Source organism: Haliotis cracherodii, unplaced genomic scaffold (genome assembly GCF_022045235.1).
Source record: "Haliotis cracherodii isolate W230 unplaced genomic scaffold, xgHalCrac1.p SCAF_2, whole genome shotgun sequence".
Taxonomy (NCBI): domain Eukaryota; kingdom Metazoa; phylum Mollusca; class Gastropoda; order Lepetellida; family Haliotidae; genus Haliotis; species Haliotis cracherodii.
In genome coordinates, this window is record NW_027266275.1 from 81697492 (window position 1) to 81720448 (window position 22957).

At 43.6% G+C, this 22957-nt stretch overlaps 1 protein-coding gene across 1 annotated transcript in view; it reads right to left on the reverse strand.

Moving 5' to 3' along the window:
* Positions 1 to 22957, reverse strand: part of LOC139469738 (GATOR1 complex protein NPRL3-like) — a 30139-nt gene that overhangs the window by 5507 nt on the left and 1675 nt on the right. The window contains exons 2-11 of the mRNA XM_071252004.1: positions 22494 to 22554; positions 21176 to 21217; positions 20217 to 20400; positions 18356 to 18509; positions 16542 to 16617; positions 14288 to 14402; positions 8036 to 8070; positions 5481 to 5637; positions 4337 to 4443; positions 3608 to 3737 (exon numbers count right to left, since the gene is read on the reverse strand). Of these exons, the coding sequence (XP_071108105.1) occupies positions 3608 to 3737; positions 4337 to 4443; positions 5481 to 5637; positions 8036 to 8070; positions 14288 to 14402; positions 16542 to 16617; positions 18356 to 18509; positions 20217 to 20400; positions 21176 to 21217; positions 22494 to 22554 (1061 nt within the window). The remainder of the gene's footprint in view (positions 1 to 3607; positions 3738 to 4336; positions 4444 to 5480; positions 5638 to 8035; positions 8071 to 14287; positions 14403 to 16541; positions 16618 to 18355; positions 18510 to 20216; positions 20401 to 21175; positions 21218 to 22493; positions 22555 to 22957) is intronic.

Sequence of the window (22957 nt, forward strand, 5' to 3'; positions counted from 1 at the left end):
TACCACTGTTTCTGACACAGCATCAGTACAAGAACACTGTACAACTTCTGGGTAATACTACTGTTACTGACACAGCATCACTACAAGACCACTGTAAGACTCCCGGGCAATACCACTGTTTCTGACACAGCATCACTACTAGACCACTGTAAGACTCCCGGGCAATACCACTGTTACTGACACAGCATCACCACAAGACCATTGTAAGACTCCCGGGCAATACCACTGTTACTGACACAGCATCACCACAAGACCATTGTAAGACTCCCGGGCAATACCACTGTTACTGACACAGCATCACTACTAGACCACTGTAAGACTCCCGGGCAATACCACTGTTACTGACACAGCATCACTACAAGGCCACCATAAGACTCCCGGGCAATACCACTGTTTCTGACACAGCATCACAATGCCACTGTAAGACTCCGGGGCAATACCACTGTTACTGACACAGCATCACCACAAGGCCACTGTTAGACTCCCGGGCAATACCACTATTACTGACACAGCATCACTACTAGACCACTGCAAGACTCCCGGGCAATACCACTGTTACTGACACAGCATCACTACAAGGCCACTGTTAGACTACCGGGCAATACCACTGTTTCTGACACAGCATCAGTACAAGAACACTGTATAACCTCCGGGCAATACCACTGTTATTGACACAGCATCACTACTAGACCACTGTAAGACTCCCGGGCAATACCACTATTACTGACACAGCATCACTACAAGGTCACTGTAAGACTCCCGGGCAATACCACTATTACTGACACAGCATCACTACAAGGTCACTGTAAGACTCCCGGGCAATACCACTGTTACTGACACAGCATCACTACAAGGTCACTGTAAGACTCCCGGGCAATACCACTATTACTGACACAGCATCACTACAAGGTCACTGTAAGACTCCCGGGCAATACCACTGTTTCTGACACAGCATCAGTACAAGAACACTGTACAACTTCTGGGTAATACTACTGTTACTGACACAACATCACTACAAGACCACTGTAAGACTCCCGGGCAATACCACTGTTACTGACACAGCATCACTACAAGGTCACTGTAAGACTCCCGGGCAATACCACTGTTTCTGACACAGCATCAGTACAAGAACACTGTACAACTTCCGGGCAATACCACTGTTACTGACACAGCATCACTACTAGACCACTGTAAGACTCCCAGGCAATACCACTATTACTGACACAGCATCACTACAAGACCATTGTAAGACTCCCGGGCAATACCACTGTTACTGACACAGCATCACTACTAGACCACTGTAAGACTCCAAGGCAATACCACTATTACTGACACAGCATCACTACAAGGTCACTGTAAGACTCCCGGGCAATACCACTGTTTCTGACACAGCATCAGTACAAGAACACTGTACAACTTCTGGGTAATACTACTGTTACTGACACAGCATCATTACTAGACCACTGTAAGACTCCCGGGCAATACCACTGTTTCTGACACAGCATCACTACTAGACCACTGTAAGACTCCCAGGCAATACCACTATTACTGACACAGCATCACTACAAGGTCACTGTAAGACTCCCGGGCAATACCACTATTACTGACACAGCATCACTACAAGGTCACTGTAAGACACCCGGGCAATACCACTGTTACTGACACAGCATCACTACAAGGTCACTGTAAGACTCCCGGGCAATACCACTATTACTGACACAGCATCACTACAAGGTCACTGTAAGACTCCCGGGCAATACCACTGTTTCTGACACAGCATCAGTACAAGAACACTGTACAACTTCTGGGTAATACTACTGTTACTGACACAACATCACTACAAGACCACTGTAAGACTCCCGGGCAATACCACTGTTACTGACACAGCATCACTACAAGGTCACTGTAAGACTCCCGGGCAATACCACTGTTTCTGACACAGCATCAGTACAAGAACACTGTACAACTTCCGGGCAATACCACTGTTACTGACACAGCATCACTACTAGACCACTGTAAGACTCCCAGGCAATACCACTATTACTGACACAGCATCACTACAAGACCATTGTAAGACTCCCGGGCAATACCACTGTTACTGACACAGCATCACTACTAGACCACTGTAAGACTCCAAGGCAATACCACTATTACTGACACAGCATCACTACAAGGTCACTGTAAGACTCCCGGGCAATACCACTGTTTCTGACACAGCATCAGTACAAGAACACTGTACAACTTCTGGGTAATACTACTGTTACTGACACAGCATCACTACTAGACCACTGTAAGACTCCCGGGCAATACCACTGTTTCTGACACAGCATCACTACTAGACCACTGTAAGACTCCCGGGCAATACCACTGTTACTGACACAGCATCACCACAAGACCATTGTAAGACTCCCGGGCAATACCACTGTTACTGACACTGCATCACCACAAGACCATTGTAAGACTCCCGGGCAATACCACTGTTTCTGACACAGCATCACTACTAGACCACTGTAAGACTCCCGTGCAATACCACTGTAACTGACACAGCATCACTACAAGGCCACCATAAGACTCCCGGGCAATACCACTGTTTCTGACACAGCATCACAATGCCACTGTAAGACTCCGGGGCAATACCACTGTTACTGACACAGCATCACTACAAGGTCACTGTAAGACTCCCGGGCAATACCACTGTTTCTGACACAGCATCATTACAAGACCACTGTAAGACTCCCGGGCAATACCACTGTTACTGACACAGCATCACTACAAGGTCACTGTAAGACTCCCGGGCAATACCACTGTTTCTGACACAGCATCAGTACAAGAACACTGTACAACTTCCGGGCAATACAACTGTTACTGACACAGCATCACTACTAGACCACTGTAAGACTCCCAGGCAATACCACTATTACTGACACAGCATCACTACAAGGTCACTGTAAGACTCCCGGGCAATACCACTGTTTCTGACACAGCATCAGTACAAGAACACTGTACAACTTCCGGGCAATACCACTGTTACTGACACAGCATCACTACTAGACCACTGTAAGACTCCCGGGCAATACCACTATTACTGACACAGCATCACTACAAGGTCACTGTAAGACTCCCGGGCAATACCACTGTTTCTGACACAGCATCACTACTAGACCACTGTAAGACTCCCGGGCAATACCACTGTTACTGACACAGCATCACCACAAGACCACTGTTAGACTCCCGGGCAATACCACTGTTACTGACACAGCATCATTACAAGACCACTGTAAGACTCCCAGGCAATACCACTGTTACTGACACAGCATCACTACAAGGCCACCGTAAGACTCCCGGGCAATACCACTGTTTCTGACACAGCATCACAATAAGGCCACTGTAAGACTCCGGGGCAATACCACTGTTTCTGACACAGCATCACAATAAGGCCACTGTAAGACTCCCGGGCAATACCACTGTTTGACACAGCATCACAATAAGGCCACTGTAAGACTCCCGGGCAATACCAATGTTTCTGACACAGCATCACAATAAGGCCACTGTAAAACTTCCGGGCAATACCACTGTTTCTGACACAGCATCACTGCCAGGTACCTACCTGATGGTGGGGTCTTTCCAGGAAGTCCCGGTTGACCCGGAGCTGGGTGGGCAGGGAGAATTCCGACATCTCCATGTGGAGAGAACAGGTGGGAAACTGCTCCACAAACACCTCCGCTAGAGACGAGTTGCTGTCAACATACAGATTGGATTATTACTTGGAGTGACTATCGAAGACACTGCAATACTGTTGCAAAATAGGTACCACTATACCAATAAATTGTGATGCCTTAAAAACTATCTTTACCATCTTACAAAGTCCTTGCATTATTTGATATGTAGACAAAGCCTCACATGTCAGTCAAGATCACCTGCCACCCTGAAATCTAGCCAGTGCTAATGAGACCTGCTACCCTGAAATCAAGCCAATGCTAATGAGAGCTGCTACCCTGAAATCCAGCCAATGCTAATGAGAGCTGCTACCCTGAAATCCAGCCAATGCTAATGAGACCTGCTACCCTGAAATCCAGTCTGTACTAAAGGCAGTTGCTACCCTGAAATCAAGCCAATGCTAATGAGAGCTGCTACCCTGAAATCCAGTCTGTACTAATGGCAGTTGCTACCCTGAAATCCAGTCTGTACTAATGAGACCTGCTCATGTCAGTCAAGATCACCTGCTACCCTGAAATCAAGCCAATGCTAATGAGAGCTGCTACCCTGAAATCAAGCCAACGCTAATAAGAGCTGCTACCCTGAAATCAAGCCAATGCTACTGAGAGCTGCTACTTACACATGGGTGTTGGCCTGGGGTGACAGGACGTACATGTTGGTCTCACACAGAGGGTAGATGATCGTCGCCTTGGCCCAGTACACAAGGTGACTTGCCAGTTGAAACACCTGTCACAACATGAACAAGCCTACACTGTATTGTCATGTCATTTACTGGGTTGCCCTACCCTTCATACCTTTGTTGACTTTTAAAACATCATTTTATTATTCACAAGGACATATAATTCATACTTCTGCATCACCATGTCACACATAAGTCATACTTAATATGATCAATAGTCTTTTTTGATATAGTGAAAAATTAGATACCGTAATGTCAACTGTTATGCGAGGTGTGGTATTCAAACAGACACAACCAAAAGTAATCATCTGCTTGGCTGGGTTTTCTCGACTAATGGGGTCAAGACTTAATGAGTGAATGCAATATTCATTTTCAGCAATATTCCAGCAATGTGACAAAGGGGGACACCAGAGATTGGCTCGACACTTTTGGCCCATGTGGGGAATCGGAACTGGGTCCTCTACATGCCAAGCCAATGTTTACCACTGGACCAACCCACCACCTCTCTTGCCTAGGAGTTGGTTTTATTTTGACTGGACGACTTCTGACAGTACCATGCAGGGTATAAATACTGATCTAGGGAGCATCATGTTGTCCGCATCCCATGTTATCCAGGGAATTATGTCTCAATTCTATCAACATAAATACTCTCGACCCATTTGTCACAGCTTTGTTTCAGATGTGACATCACCCTCCCATCTCACTATCACCAACTTAGCACAGGAGTTTTCTTGCTTATGAGTGAGTATGGTTTTACACCACGTTTAGCAATATACTAGCAAATTCACGGTAAGGGCCACAAGAAATGGGCTTCACACATTGTATTCATATAAGGATTCGAACCCAGGCCTTCAGCATGACAAACAAACACTTTAACCACTCAGCTAAACCACCACCCATCTTGCTGAAGTGAGTTTTTTTGTCATTTTGATTAGATGGCTATTCCTAGCATCATCCATTCCAATGGACTCAGAAGAAAGCTTCAGTGGTGAATGGATCCAGGGCATTGATCACAACAGAATGAAGATTCAATACACTGGCTAATCTTGGATGGTGAAAGCAAAACAATTCCAGACAGAGCTACCTGAGAAAGACTGAGGTCGGCATCAAGAGCCAAGGTCTGCAGATTCTTCAAGGGACTGGCGATCTGGACCAGTCGGACCAGTGTGGGGGTACAATCCATGGGGAGGGAGTCCAGGAGCTCTTGCTCCTCCACCAGCAGCAGGATCCCATGGTACTGCCTGCGGACAACGTGAACAGTCTACAGTGTGTCTACAGTGTGTCTACAGTCCATGGTACGGCCTGCGGACAACGTGAACAGTCTACAGTGTGTCTACAGTCTATGGTACGGCCTGCGGACAACGTGAACAGTCTACAGTGTGTCTACAGGCTATGGTACTGCCTGCAGACAACGTGAACAGTCTACAGTGTGTCTACAGTGTGTCTACAGTCCATGGTACGGCCTGCGGACAACGTGAACAGTCTACAGTGTGTCTACAGTCTATGGTACTGCCTGCGGACAACGTGAACAGTCTACAATGTGTCTACAGTGTGTGTCTACAGTCCATGGTACGGCCTGCGGACAACGTGAACAGTCTACAGTGTGTCTACAGTCTATGGTACGGCCTGCGGACAACGTGAACAGTCTACAGTGTGTGTCTATAGTCCATGGTATGGTCTGTGGACAACATGAACAGTCTACAGTGTGTGTCTATAGTCCATGGTTCGGCCTGTGGACAACGTGAACAGTCTACAGTGTGTGTCTATAGTCCATGGTACGGCCTGTGGACAACGTGAACAGTCTACAGTGTGTCTATAGTCCATGGTATGGTCTTTGGACAACATGAACAGTCTACAGTGTGTGTCTACAATGTGTCTACAGTGTGTGTCTACAGTCCATGGTATGGCCTGCAGACAAGATGAACAGTCTACAGTGTGTGTCTACAGTCCATGGTACGGCCTGTGGTCAATGTGAACAGTCTACAGTGTGTGTCTATAGTCCATGGTACGGCCTGTGGACAACATGAACAGTCTACAGTGTGTGTCTACAGTCCATGGTATGGTCTGTGGACAACATGAACAGTCTACAGTGTGTGTCTATAGTCCATGGTATGGCCTGTGGTCAATGTGAACAGTCTACAGTGTGTGTCTACAGTCCATGGTACGGCCTGTGGACAACGTGAACAGTCTACAGTGTGTGTCTATAGTCCATGGTATGGCCTGAAGACAACGTGAACAGTCTACAGTGTGTGTCTACAGTGTGTGTCTACACTCCATGGTACGGCAGTTGACAACGTGAACAATCTACTGTGTGTCTACAGTCCATGGTACGGCCTGTGGTCAATGTGAACAGTCTACAGTGTGTCTACAGTCCATGGTATGGCCTGTGGACAACGTGAACAATCTACAGTGTGTGTCTACAGTGTGTCTATAGTCCATGGTACGGCCTGTGGACAACGTGAACAGTCTACAGTGTGTGTCTACAGTGTGTCTACAGTCCATGGTACGGCCTGTGGACAACGTGAACAGTCTACAGTGTGTGTCTACAGTGTGTCTACAGTCCATGGTACGGCCTGTAGACAACGTGAACAGTCTACAGTGTGTGTCTACAGTGTGTGTCTACACTCCATGGTACGGCAGTTGACAACGTGAACAGTCTACAGTGTGTCTACAGTCCATGGTACGGCCTGTGGTCAATGTGAACAGTCTACAGTGTGTCTACAGTCCATGGTATGGCCTGTGGACAACGTGAACAATCTACAGTGTGTGTCTACAGTGTGTCTACAGTCCATGGTACGGCCTGTGGACAACGTGAACAGTCTACAGTGTGTATCTGTCTACAGTCCATGGTATGGCCTGCAGACAATGTGAGCAGTGTGTGTCTACATTGTGTGTCTACAGTGTGTCTACAGAGTGTCTACAGTGTGTGTCTACAGAGCATGTCCACAGTGTGTGTCTACAGAGCGTGTCCACAGTGTGTGTCTACAGAGCGTCTACAGTGTGTGTCTACATTTTGTTTACAGAGTGTCTACAGTGTGTCTACAGTGTGTTTCTACAGGGTGTGTCTATAGTGTGTGCAGACAGCGTGAACAGGCTGGTCACTAGGTATTCTACAGTGTACATCTCATGTCAGTTTGATATGCTTATAGGCCACTATTTGGCCCCAAATTTTACAGCAAATGAAAGTAAAACATCCCAAATGGGAATAAAAATACTTCCAATTCATGTTAATATAGTTATTACTAATGGTCGAGGTGACATGTATTTCACTAATATTGATATTAAATAAAAATTCAAATTAGAAACAAAATATTTTAGCTTTTAGAGTTTTCAAAGCCACGACAGTCATCATTTGTTTGTAACTCCATGCATGGTTGGAGGCTGACCAGCACAGTGGGGAGCTGTGACTGGTAAGAGTGATAGTATAGTGAGCTCCGAACAGGCTTTGACCGTGAGGAGCTGCAATCATCAAACCTACTGGGTAAATTATAAAGCCACAGGTTTCCAGAAATGAAATATGACACAATATAGAGGAATACTGCATCTTGGCCATTATAATAGTCAGTCTTTTCATTTCCTTTACACGTCTGATCTACTACAACACAGACAGATCCTGACAGATGATCTGAAGGACCATACCTCAGTGAAGTTAGGCACTTTTGTATGACATCAGGCTGGAAGACAAACACAGAATCATTAGTTTCATCCAAATCTATATTTGTACTTGGCTGGCAAATTGGGAAAAAATGTAAGTTTTACTTCAAGTCATTTAGCAATATTTATCTAAATGGTGTTATTGGCCTGATAAATCTACCATAACTTAGAATCTAAATTTTATTTCCAAGCATATCAAAGTATCCCATGTACATCATGTATTCACTTTCATCCAAATATACACATAGGTGTACACTCATCCATTCATCCAAATATAAACATAGGCACACACTTATCCATTCATCCAAATATACACATAGGCACACACTTATCCATTCATCCAAATATACACATAGGCACACACTTATCCATTCATCCAAATATACACATAGGCACACACTCATCCATTCATCCAAATATACACATAGGCACACACTCATCCATTCATCCAAATATACACATAGGCACACACTTATCCATTCATCCAAATATACACATAGGCACACACTTATCCATTCATCCAAATATACACATAGGCACACACTTATCCATTCATCCAAATATACACATAGGCACACACTCATCCATTCATCCAAATATACACATAGGCACAAATTCATCCATTCATCCAAATATACACATAGGCACACACTCATCCATTCATCCAAATATACACATAGCCACACACTCATCCATTCATCCAAATATACACATAGGCACACACTCATCCATTCATCCAAATATACACATAGGCACACACTTATCCATTCATCCAAATATACACATAGGCACACACTCATCCATTCATCCAAATATACACATAGGCACACACTCATCCATTCATCCAAATATACACATAGGCACACACTCATCCATTCATCCAAATATACACATAGGCACACACTCATCCATTCATCCAAATATACACATAGGCACACACTCATCCATTCATCCAAATATACACATAGGCACACACTCATCCATTCATCCAAATATACACATAGGCGCACACTTATCCATTCATACACATATACATATAGGCGCACACTTATCCATTCATACACATATACATATAGGCACACACTCATCCATTCATACACATATACACATAGGTGCACACTTATCCATTCATCCAAATATACACATAGGTGCACACTCATCCATTCATACACATATACACATAGGCGCACACTCATCCATTCATACACATATACACATAGGCGCACACTCATCCATTCATACACATATACACATAGGCGCACACTTATCCATTCATCCAAATATACACATAGGTGCACACTCATCCATTCATACACATGTACATATAGGCACACACTCATCCATTCATCCAAATATACACATAGGCGCACACTTATCCATTCATACACATATACATATAGGCGCACACTCATCCATTCATACACATGTACACATAGGCGCACACTTATCCATTCATACACATATACACATAGGTGCACACTCATCCATTCATACACATATACACATAGGCGCACACTTATCCATTCATCCACATGTACATATAGGCGCACACTTATCCATTCATACACATGTACATATAGGCGCACACTTATCCATTCATACACATGTACACATAGGCGCACACTTATCCATTCATCCACATATACATATAGGTGCACACTTATCCATTCATACACATGTACACATAGGCGCACACTTATCCATTCATCCACATATACATATAGGTGCACACTTATCCATTCATACACATGTACACATAGGCGCACACTCATCCATTCATACACATATACACATAGGCGCACACTTATCCATTCATCCACATGTACATATAGGCGCACACTTATCCATTCATCCAAATATACATATAGGTGCACACTCATCCATTCATCCACATATACATATAGGTGCACACTCATCCATTCATACACATGTACACATAGGCGCACACTTATCCATTCATACACATATACATATAGGTGCACACTTATCCATTCATACACATATACATATAGGTGCACACTCATCCATTCATACACATGTACACATAGGCGCACACTTATCCATTCATCCACATATACATATAGGTGCACACTTATCCATTCATACACATATACATATAGGTGCACACTCATCCATTCATACACATGTACACATAGGCGCACACTCATCCATTCATACACATGTACATATAGGCACACACTCATCCATTCTTCCACATGTACACATAGGCGCACACTTATCCATTCATACACATATACACATAGGCGCACACTCATCCATTCATCCAAATATACACATAGGCGCACACTCATCCATTCATACACATGTACACATAGGCGCACACTCATCCATTCATACACATGTACACATAGGCACACACTTATCCATTCATACACATGTACACATAGGCGCACACTCATCCATTCATCCAAATATACACATAGGCGCACACTCATCCATTCATACAAATATACACATAGGTGCACACTCATCCATTCATCCAAATATACACATAGGCACACACTTATCCATTCATACACATGTACACATAGGCGCACACTCATCCATTCTTACACATGTACACATAGGCGCACACTCATCCATTCATCCAAAGATACACATAGGCGCACACTCATCCATTCATACATATATACACATAGGTGCACACTCATCCATTCATCCAAATATACACATAGGCACACACTCATCCATTCATACACATGTACACATAGGCGCACACTTATCCATTCATACACATATACATATAGGTGCACACTTATCCATTCATACACATATACATATAGGTGCACACTCATCCATTCATACACATGTACACATAGGCGCACACTTATCCATTCATCCACATATACATATAGGTGCACACTTATCCATTCATACACATATACATATAGGTGCACACTCATCCATTCATACACATGTACACATAGGCGCACACTCATCCATTCATACACATGTACATATAGGCACACACTCATCCATTCTTCCACATGTACACATAGGCGCACACTTATCCATTCATACACATATACACATAGGCGCACACTCATCCATTCATCCAAATATACACATAGGCGCACACTCATCCATTCATACACATGTACACATAGGCGCACACTCATCCATTCATACACATGTACACATAGGCACACACTTATCCATTCATACACATGTACACATAGGCGCACACTCATCCATTCATCCAAATATACACATAGGCGCACACTCATCCATTCATACAAATATACACATAGGTGCACACTCATCCATTCATCCAAATATACACATAGGCACACACTTATCCATTCATACACATGTACACATAGGCGCACACTCATCCATTCTTACACATGTACACATAGGCGCACACTCATCCATTCATCCAAAGATACACATAGGCGCACACTCATCCATTCATACATATATACACATAGGTGCACACTCATCCATTCATCCAAATATACACATAGGCACACACTCATCCATTCATACACATGTACACATAGGCGCACACTCATCCATTCATACACATGTACACATAGGCACACACTCATCCATTCATCCAAATATACACATAGGTGCACACTCATCCATTCATCCAAATATACACATAGGCACACACTCATCCATTCATACACATGTACACATAGGCGCACACTCATCCATTCATACAAATATACACATAGGTGCACACTCATCCATTCATCCAAATATACACATAGGCACACACTCATCCATTCATACACATGTACACATAGGCGCACACTTATCCATTCATACACATGTACACATAGGTGTACACTTATCCATTCATACACATGTACACATAGGCGCACACTTATCCATTCATACACATGTACACATAGGCGCACACTCATCCATTCATCCAAATATACACATAGGCGCACACTCATCCATTCATACACATATACACATAGGCGCACACTTATCCATTCATACACATGTACACATAGGCACACACTCATCCATTCATCCAAATATACACATAGGCGCACACTCATCCATTCATACACATGTACACAAAGGCGCACACTTATCCATTCATACACATGTACACATAGGCGCACACTCATCCATTCATACACATGTACATATAGGTGCACACTCATCCATTCTTCCACATGTACACATAGGCGCACACTTATCCATTCATACACATGTACACATAGGCGCACACTCATCCATTCATCCAAATATACACATAGGCGCACACTTATCCATTCATACACATGTACACATAGGCGCACACTCATCCATTCATCCAAATATACACATAGGCGCACACTCATCCATTCATACACATGTACACATAGGCGCACACTCATCCATTCATACACATGTACACATAGGCGCACACTTATCCATTCATACACATGTACACATAGGCACACACTCATCCATTCATCCACATATACACATAGGTGCACACTCATCAATTCATACACATATACACATAGGCGCACACTTATCCATTCATCCACATATACACATAGGCGCACACTTATCCATTCATACACATGTACACATAGGCGCACACTCATCCATTCATACACATGTACACATAGGCGCACACTCATCCATTCATACACATGTACACATAGGCGCACACTTATCCATTCATACACATGTACACATAGGCACACACTCATCCATTCATCCACATATACACATAGGTGCACACTCATCAATTCATACACATATACACATAGGCGCACACTTATCCATTCATCCACATATACACATAGGCGCACACTTATCCATTCATACACATGTACACATAGGCGCACACTCATCCATTCATACACATATACATATAGGCGCACACTTATCCATTCATCCACATATACACATAGGCGCACACTTATCCATTCATACACATATACACATAGGCGCACACTTATCCATTCATACACATATACACATAGGCGCACACTTATCCATTCATACACATGTACACATAGGCGCACACTCATCCATTCATCCAAATATACACATAGGCGCACACTCATCCATTCATACACATGTACACATAGGCGCACACTTATCCATTCATACACATGTACACATAGGCACACACTCATCCATTCATCCACATATACACATAGGTGCACACTCATCAATTCATACACATATACACATAGGCGCACACTTATCCATTCATCCACATATACACATAGGTGCACACTCATCCATTCATACACATGTACACATAGGCACACACTTATCCATTCATCCACATGTACACATTGACACACACTCATCCATTCATCCAAATATACATATAGGCACACACTTATCCATTCATACACATATACATATAGGCACACACTCATCCATTCATCCACATGTACATATAGGCGCACACTTATCCATTCATACACATATACATATAGGCACACACTCATCCATTCATACACATGTACATATAGGTGCACACTCATCCACTCATACACATGTACACATAGGCTCACACTCATCCATTCATACACACACACGCATTCAAAATGATATAGTGTCACTAAGTTACATTCATAATATAATGATACACTCTGTGACTCTGTAATAATTTAATCCTGTGCGTTGTGAGCTTGCACCACCTGATCACCTGACTACCCCTGCCACATCATTTTCATCAACACACTTAGGAGACGTGTAGTGAATTTTACAGAATACATTTTTTTTAAATAATTGTGTGAGCTACCTCCTCAACTTTTACAACACTAACTTGAAGAGAGCATGGGTACAGACAGATAACGCCCAACCTGTTTAGATTAGAGACGAACACACTCCATTTTGATAAACCCAATTCACTCATCCACTCATTGACATTAAGGATAACATCTTGACTAAGTGTACTGTTCACCATGTTGCTGCGCCCCTAAACACCTACGAGAGATGCTCAATTAGTTCATGCCCCAATAGCATAGCAAAGCGTTTTTTTCAATTAAAATTTACTTTGTGAAGTTTCAGAGACGATGTCTAAATTACAGTAAAACTAGATTAATAGGGGCATGTGAAGGTCAAAGGTTACAGAAAGACAAAAATATGGTACTCTAAATATCTAACAAAACATGCCAAAATGGCTACATATAAAATCCTCACAAAGTTTTAGCCGTGCAGGCATTTATGGTCGGATGGACTGACAAAGCATTAACTTAAAGTTTGGATGAGCTTGAAAGTACATATCTGTGAACGTACCTCAATGTGCATGACTTTATTTGCGACGGTAATGACGTGTATCTTGTGTGGCAGACAGAAGTTAATCTGGATCCAGCGGTTGATGTGCATCTGAACCACGCCAGTAGACACCAGGCTGTAGGACGAAGTGGCAGGGACCGAGTGGGAGAATATAACAGTCACAACACAATCAGCATAATATGGTTGTAAATAATGAGTAATCTTTAGTTATGTTTAAACGCAGCTGATATGGATTTGTCCAACCAAAGCCAAATGTTCTAGGTTCTTAGGGCTGGGACGATACACAAACTGTGCGATTCAAGACGTATAACGATACTTGCATGTGCACTTTTCTGTGGTGCGTGAGCCATGTTTTTCATAGACAGGATGGCCAAATACCTGGCACACAAACGACTTACAGTTGGCAGTGTCAAGTATGGATGAAAATATTTATGTTTTCACTACTCATTTTCACTAGTATTTAGTTTTTGGTGTAACACTTATTGAAGAATACATTTAAGGTAAGAATCGACACTTTTTACTTTGCGTGTGATTGTGATCGATACTTGAATCGATGCGTCAGTGTATCGTCCCACTACTACTGGTTATACTGGTTCATTGCCAGGGGAGGGGAGGAGTCACTGTGCACCGCCCACTACTATTGGTTATACTGGGTCATTGCCAGGGGAGGGGAGGAGTCACTGTGCACCGCCCACTACGATTGGTTATACTGGTTCATTGCCAGGGGAGGGGAGGAGTCACTGTGCACCGCCCACTACTACTGGTTATACTGGTTCATTGCCAGGGGAGGGGAGGAGTCACTGTGCACCGCCCACTACTATTGGTTATACTGGTTCATTGCCAGGGGAGGGGAGGAGTCACTGTGCACCGCCCACTACTATTGGTTATACTGGTTCATTGCCAGGGGAGGGGAGGAGTCACTGTGCACCGCCCACTACTATTGGTTATACTGGTTCATTGCCAGGGGAGGGGAGGAGTCACTGTGCACCGCCCACTACTATTGGTTATACTGGGTCATTGCCAGGGGAGGGGAGGAGTCACTGTGCACCGCCCACTACTATTGGTTATACTGGTTCATTGCCAGGGGAGGGGAGGAGTCACTGTGCACCGCCCACTACTATTGGTTATACTGGTTCATTGCCAGGGGAGGGGAGGAGTCACTGTGCACCGCCCACTACTATTGGTTATACTGGTTCTTTGAGGGGAGGAGTCACTGTGCACCGCCCACTACTATTGGTTATACTGGTTCATTGCCAGGGGAGGGGAGGAGTCACTGTGCACCGCCCACTACTATTGGTTATACTGGTTCATTGCCAGGGGAGGGGAGGAGTCACTGTGCACCGCCCACTACTATTGGTTATACTGGTTCATTGCCAGGGGAGGGGAGGAGTCACTGTGCACCGCCCACTACTACTGGTTATACTGGTTCATTGCCAGGGGAGGGGAGGAGTCACTGTGCACCGCCCACTACTATTGGTTATACTGGTTCATTGCCAGGGGAGGGGAGGAGTCACTGTGCACTGCCCACTACTATTGGTTATACTGGTTCATTGCCAGGGGAGGGGAGGAGTCACTGTGCACTGCCCACTACTACTGGTTATACTGGTTCATTGCCAGGGGAGGGGAGGAGTCACTGTGCACTGCCCACTACTATTGGTTATACTGGTTCATTGCCAGGGGAGGGGAGGAGTCACTGTGCACTGCCCACTACTATTGGTTATACTGGTTCATTGCCAGGGGAGGGGAGGAGTCACTGTGCACTGCCCACTACTATTGGTTATACTGGTTCATTGCCAGGGGAGGGCAGGAGTCACTGTGCACTGCCCACTACTATTGGTTATACTGGTTCATTGCCAGGGGAGGGGAGGAGTCACTGTGCACCGCCCACTACTATTGGTTATACTGGTTCATTGCCAGGGGAGGGGAGGAGTCACTGTGCACCGCCCACTACTATTGGTTATACTGGTTCATTGCCAGGGGAGGGGAGGAGTCACTGTGCACTGCCCACTACTATTGGTTATACTGGTTCATTGCCAGGGGAGGGGAGGAGTCACTGTGCACTGCCCACTACTACTGGTTATACTGGTTCATTGCCAGGGGAGGGGAGGAGTCACTGTGCACCGCCCTCTAATATGTTATGATTTGTTGTAGCTGCATGGAGAGAAGAATGATCACTGAACCTAAATATTTTCCTAGTGATTAAATAAAACTATTTTCCTGATGACTATTTCCAAGGAGATATGACATAACCAACCTGTCGAAGACTGACTTGAGTTCTCTGGCCAGCTGAGACCTCTGTAGTATGAGCTTAAAGGGAGGTTCCAGCGAATCTACACATGGAAACATACAGAGTGAGCATGTCTTACGTATGTTTGTTTGTTTATTTGTTGTTTAATGCCGCACTCACCAATATTCCAGCTATATGATGGCAGTCTGTAAATATTCAAGTCCGGACCAGACAATCTTGACATCGTGAGCATTGATCCACGCAATTGGTATATGATGACATGAATCAACCAAGTCAGCGAGTCTGACCACTCAATCCCGATAGTTGCCTCTTATGACAAGTATAGTTGCCTTTCACAGCAAGCTTGGGTTGCTGAAGACCTATTCTACCCCGGAACTTTATGGGTCCATTTCTTAGTTACCATGGTTACACTATGAGTGATGGCAACACATTATCTGTGGCAATCTGTCTGTCAGTAATGACACCACAATGAGTGAGTGAGTGAGTTGGGTTTAACGCCGCTTTGAACAGTATTCCAGTTATATCACAGCATGTCAACTTGATGTGGGAGGAAAGCCAGAAGTGATGCAGGTCTCAGATGTTTACCACTCTGGTGAAACCCACAATCATAGGTATGGTGTTGACAAACCTAGAAACATAATCGGGGCGAACTGGGATCCGAACCCATAGGTTTCTGACGATCCCAAGGGATGCAACTCAGCGAATTGTGGCGTCTAGGATGACTGGGCGACCCAATTACATCACAGATCGCAGCAATAATTCTCAAGATGCTACAATTATATTTGAATATGGGTACAAGGATGATCTATATTGCATAATTCTGAACAGGATCTCAATGTACTTGTTGCCCACCAGCACCATCCCTTCCAGTTTGGGGGAGAACCGAGCTACCTAGGTGAGAGGATGTTGTTTTACACCTTACTCAGCAATATTCCAACCACATTATTTTGATAGCCCTTTAAATAGTTAGGCTGACCAAGTTAAACCAGTGATAATAGCATGGAGTCATGAACCATATGTCCATGCCATGGACATATGGTTCATGACACACAACATATTGTAACAGGCCGTCTAACATTATAGTCAGCTGTTACAACAAGAAAGTAAAATATCACAGCGACCTCTACAAAATCGAGTGCAGACAAGTAGTGGTTGATATTACTGGTAAGGTCCAGTGCTATCAAGATATGGTAACAGACATTATCATACCTCCATGGCAGAATGATGAGATCTGATTGGTCCACATGAACTTGATGAAATACTGTGTAACCAGCCTTGGACATGTTGGAGGGTAATAAATTTCTCAGCAGGGGAAGAAATCTCTTATACCCGCCATGAGCACTACATGCTGCATGTGCATTTGTAGGAGATCCTTTATACAACACATCAAAGCAAAAAGATCCATGCTTTTCTGAGCCAATGAATGTCACGTGACATAGTGCAAGCTCACCTCAGCTCAATCAAGCAGCTGTTTTGGAATATATTTGAATTATTTTACAATGTCATATTAAAACATGTCCTTGTAGCAGGATCACGAGGGGTGCATGGGGTTTTGTGCGTCCCCCGTTAGGTTTTATACCACCCACCTCCGGCTTGTGTGACTCATAAAACCCCATGTACCCCTCGTGATCCTGCTACAACTTATAATAAACCAAATCACCGAGCCAGATCATTTGATCCAGTCAGTTGCCTCTCTGGACAAGCAGTCTCGGACCTATTCTAACCCCACAGTGATGTTATTTGTACAGATATTTCCATAATCTATGAATCCTGGTGAGTCTGATGTCATTCAGCATGCTCAGTGTCTAGGTCATCCTTACCTTCAGGCAAAGCAGCCACTTCATCATGGACGGCCATCATGATCTTGGCTTGAGTCGACAGATACTGGCATCGTCTCTCCTCATGACAGACAGTCACAGACAGCTGCTTGGCCAGGTCGTGGTAGCTGTCAACAGCAGATGTACAAGTCTTGGCCTGCAATGGTCATACAAATATACACAGACAGCTGCTTGGCCAGGTCGTGGTAGCTGTCAACAGCAGATGTACAAGTCTTGGCCTGCAATGGTCATACAAATATACACAGACAGCTGCTTGGCCAGGTCGTGGTAGCTGTCAACAGCAGATGTACAAGTCTTGGCCTGCAATGGTCATACAAATATACACAGACAGCTGCTTGGCCAGGTCGTGGTAGCTGTCAACAGTGGATGTACAAGTCTGGTCATACAAATATACACAGACAGCTGCTTGGCCAGGTCGTGGTAGCTGTCAACAGCAGATGTACAAGTCTGGTCATACAAATATACAAAGATAGCTGCTTGGCCAGGTCGTGGTAGCTGTCAACAGCAGATGTACAAGTCTGGTCATACAAATATACACAGACAGCTGCATGGCCAGGTCGTGGTAGCTGCCAACAGCAGATGTACAAGTCTGGTCATACAAATATACACAGACAGCTGCTTGGCCAGGTCGTGGTAGCTGTCAAAAGCAGATGTTCAAGTCTGGTCATACAAATATACAGAGACAGCTGCTTGGCCAGGTCATGGTAGCTGTCAACAGTGGATGTACAAGTCTGGTCATACAAATATACACAGACAGCTGCTTGGCCAGGTCGTGGTAGCTGTCAACAGCAGATGTACAAGTCTGGTCATACAAATATACACAGACAGCTGCTTGGCCAGGTCATGGTAGCTGTCAACAGTGGATGTACAAGTCTGGTCATACAAATATACACAGACAGCTGCTTGGCCAGGTCATGGTAGCTGTCAACAGTGGATGTACAAGTCTGGTCATACAAATATACACAGACAGCTGCTTGGCCAGGTCGTGGTAGCTGTCAACAGCAGATGTACAAGTCTGGTCATACAAATATACACAGACAGCTGCTTGGCCAGGTCATGGTAGCTGTAAACAGTGGATGTACAAGTCTGGTCATACAAATATACACAGACAGCTGCTTGGCCAGGTTGTGGTAGCTGTCAACAGTGGATGTACAAGTCTGGTCATACAAATATACACAGACAGCTGCTTGGCCAGGTCATGGTAGCTGTAAACAGTGGATGTACAAGTCTGGTCATACAAATATACACAGACAGCTGCTTGGCCAGGTCATGGTAGCTGTAAACAGTGGATATACAAGTCTGGTCATACAAATATACATAGACAGCTGCTTGGCCAGGTCATGGTAGCTGTCAACAGCAGATGTACAAGTCTGGTCATACAAATATACACAGACAGCTGCTTGGCCAGGTCATGGTAGCTGTCAACAGTGGATGTACAAGTCTGGTCATACAAATATACACAGACAGCTGCATGGCCAGGTCGTGGTAGCTGTCAACAGCAGATGTACAAGTCTGGTCATACAAATATACACAGACAGCTGCTTGGCCAGGTCGTGGTAGCTGTCAACAGCAGATGTACAAGTCTGGTCATACAAATATACATAGACAGCTGCTTGGCCAGATGTTTGGGGCTACAATTGTCATACAAATTTACAGACAAGGACAGTTTGTCCCACCAATCCAATTGCAGCATTTACTGACTGGCAGCGGACACCAAGGAGGACAGTTTTAAGGAAGGACTCGGCTGGGGAAGTTTGGCACGCCTAGAACGTTGGATGTCCATTATGTTATTATGAATGAGAAATGAAAGTATTTTGAAAGTATGGTTACAATTCTGACTTACATTAAGTGCAAACACGACATTGACGGTGATGATCATGTGACCAGCTGACGATGGCTTGCTATCCACATGGTACATCTTCATCGGAAAGCCGATGAAGCGAATTTCATCGATCTTCACATTGAACTTCTTTTTGCAGAGGGAAGATTTCACAGCTAACAAATTTGCCAGAATCTTGTCTGAAAACCTTAGAAGAGAGAATATTAGTAAGAGTGATTAAGGTTGTAATGCTGCTTTGAACAGTATTTCAGGGTTAGATCACTGCGGGTCATGTGATGTGAGGAAACACCAAACTGATGTTGGACATAGAAGGAGACGGGTATGGTGCTGATATACAATGATATACCTAGAAACATAATCAGAGTCATCTTAACCCTCGATCACAGGTTTCTGGCATGCCCAAGGGAAGTAACTCTGCATACCAAACTGTGGCACCTTAGGCCTGTTACACGACTGGGCCACCATGTAAAAGATGTTGATACTTTGTGATGTCATCAATTATCAAGAAGGTACCTTGTGCATGATAACTCGTATATGATTTGCCAGATTCACTATGGATACTTATTTCATCAAACAAATATGTCAACAGCAACTGTAACATTTTCAGGGCATTGTACAGTCAGCGGCAACAAAAACAAAGTCAAATATGTATTTTCCCTTGTGTTATGATGCACTTACTTGTCCGAAATATTAATCTTTTTTTCTTTATGTTCTTATTTCCCCAACAAATAAGTATATAGTCAACAGATACGTTTTAACATTCACATGTGCCTCAGATTGTCACATACAATTTTCAGTACATTATAAACATCACCATAATGTCACATCATGCACACATTTCACCATACCAACAGAACCCTAGAGTTATAGTTTGTGCATTGATGTAGTGGTTGTACAGACATTATGTTTTCCCTATCATATTGAGCACTGTACACGTGTGTTTGTGAATGTCAGCTACTTACCAGTCCAAGTTTGCGTTCCTGCCTGAAGGGATCACAGTACTCCTGTAACACAGCATCAGAATTAATCCTGTTAAGGATTCCACGTGACCCATGAACCAGTTAGGAACATAGAGTTTAATGCTGGTGCAATGTTAGTATCCTTCCGTTAAGCCATGACCAAGTGCTATTGTAAGGAAGATAAAATAGACCAGGCTACCAACCTGGCTATCCATGTGTTGACTGTACTAATATTCCGGGGGGGGCGGAAATACACCATTCAACCATCTTCCGGGGCACCATTGTGAAATGAGGTCTTTGTGCATTTTTTGGTCCGGACAAACAATAGCATATGGGTTTATGAAACAACAGTATGTTGGTAAACAAAAAATAAACCCTTATTGGCACTGCCTTGACGGAGCGCTGCTGAGCAAAACCAAGAATGCTCAACAGTACGTGTGTCAAGCTGATAGTGCCCAAGAAAGGTATTGAAGTGGCGCCACATAGCAGCCGAGCAGACTTCTTTGATGAGCAACGATGCAGCAAAGCCTTAAAAGGTCGCCATCCCTCTAACAGAATGGCCTTCTAAACCAGCTGGAATGGCCACGCCCTTCGCCATGTGAAACAGCATCAGATTTATTCATGTTAATGATTCGCCATGCATGGAAGAATCAATGTGAAACTGTCACTAACTATTTGTCCCCCTTAAATTAATTATTGGCTCAGATCATCTTCCCGAGGCAAGGGAGTTAACTGATTATAAAAGTCCAGTTTCCACACTTGCTGAACTAGGCTGGAATTATATTTTGGCTGGATGAATGAGTCTATGCATCATCCAATCAAAATCACTTAACGAAAGTGACATCCACTTTGTGACTGCTGTGCAGATTTCTGCTGATTGCAGGATTTGCAAAGCTAAGATTTGGGTGCCACGTTTACAGTCTGAACTTTTACAGTCAATTAAGTCCCTTGCCTCGGGAAGATGGGCTCAGATATCCACAGGACAAGTAGAGTTTACTCAAATTTGCAAGATCTTTTTCATATACTTTATCTATTCTTTCAAATGATTATGAGCTTAGAGATTACATTTGGAATAGCTGACACTCTAAAATTGTCAATGACATATAAAAGTGAAAAGAAACCTGACAAGCAAATTCCCAATTATACGCTTTTGAAATCCCTTTAGTGCCCATTGAATCAAGCTGGGGATGAAGAGATAATGTTGTACCTGGACATCAGGGCAATGGTACCTTAAAAACCAGGAGGGATTGTATCATAAGTAATTTAAAGGACTTTATCCTGTTGCACTAAGGTCAGCTAATACATATACATGTGCACTCACTTGCTCCGATGATGATCCTCAGCAACTTTGGATCGTGTAGCATAAGGATTTCGACCATACACTGAAAGATAATCATGTTCTACGTATAACCTGTAAGAAGGAAATATACACACTGTGAAAGTTAAAACAAATGTACATTTGTGTCTTGGAAAATGATTACCAATTCAGGTTACACTGTTGTAAATATTACATAAAATATGATGAGTACCGTATTTGCCATAATAAGCACACAGGAAACTTCGAAAATTGACAAATGGGGGTGCTTATTAAACCGGTTAAAACCTTAAACAAGCAAAATATAATTTTAGACTCTGAACAGTAGTAAGCATACTTATTTCAAGCATTTATGAAACCAAAACATTTTCAATAATAGTTCATGATAGTTACTAGGCAATTATATCATTCCTACTTCTGTAAACAAAATCTGTAATATGCACAAGAAAATACTGACTAGCTGTCATGTA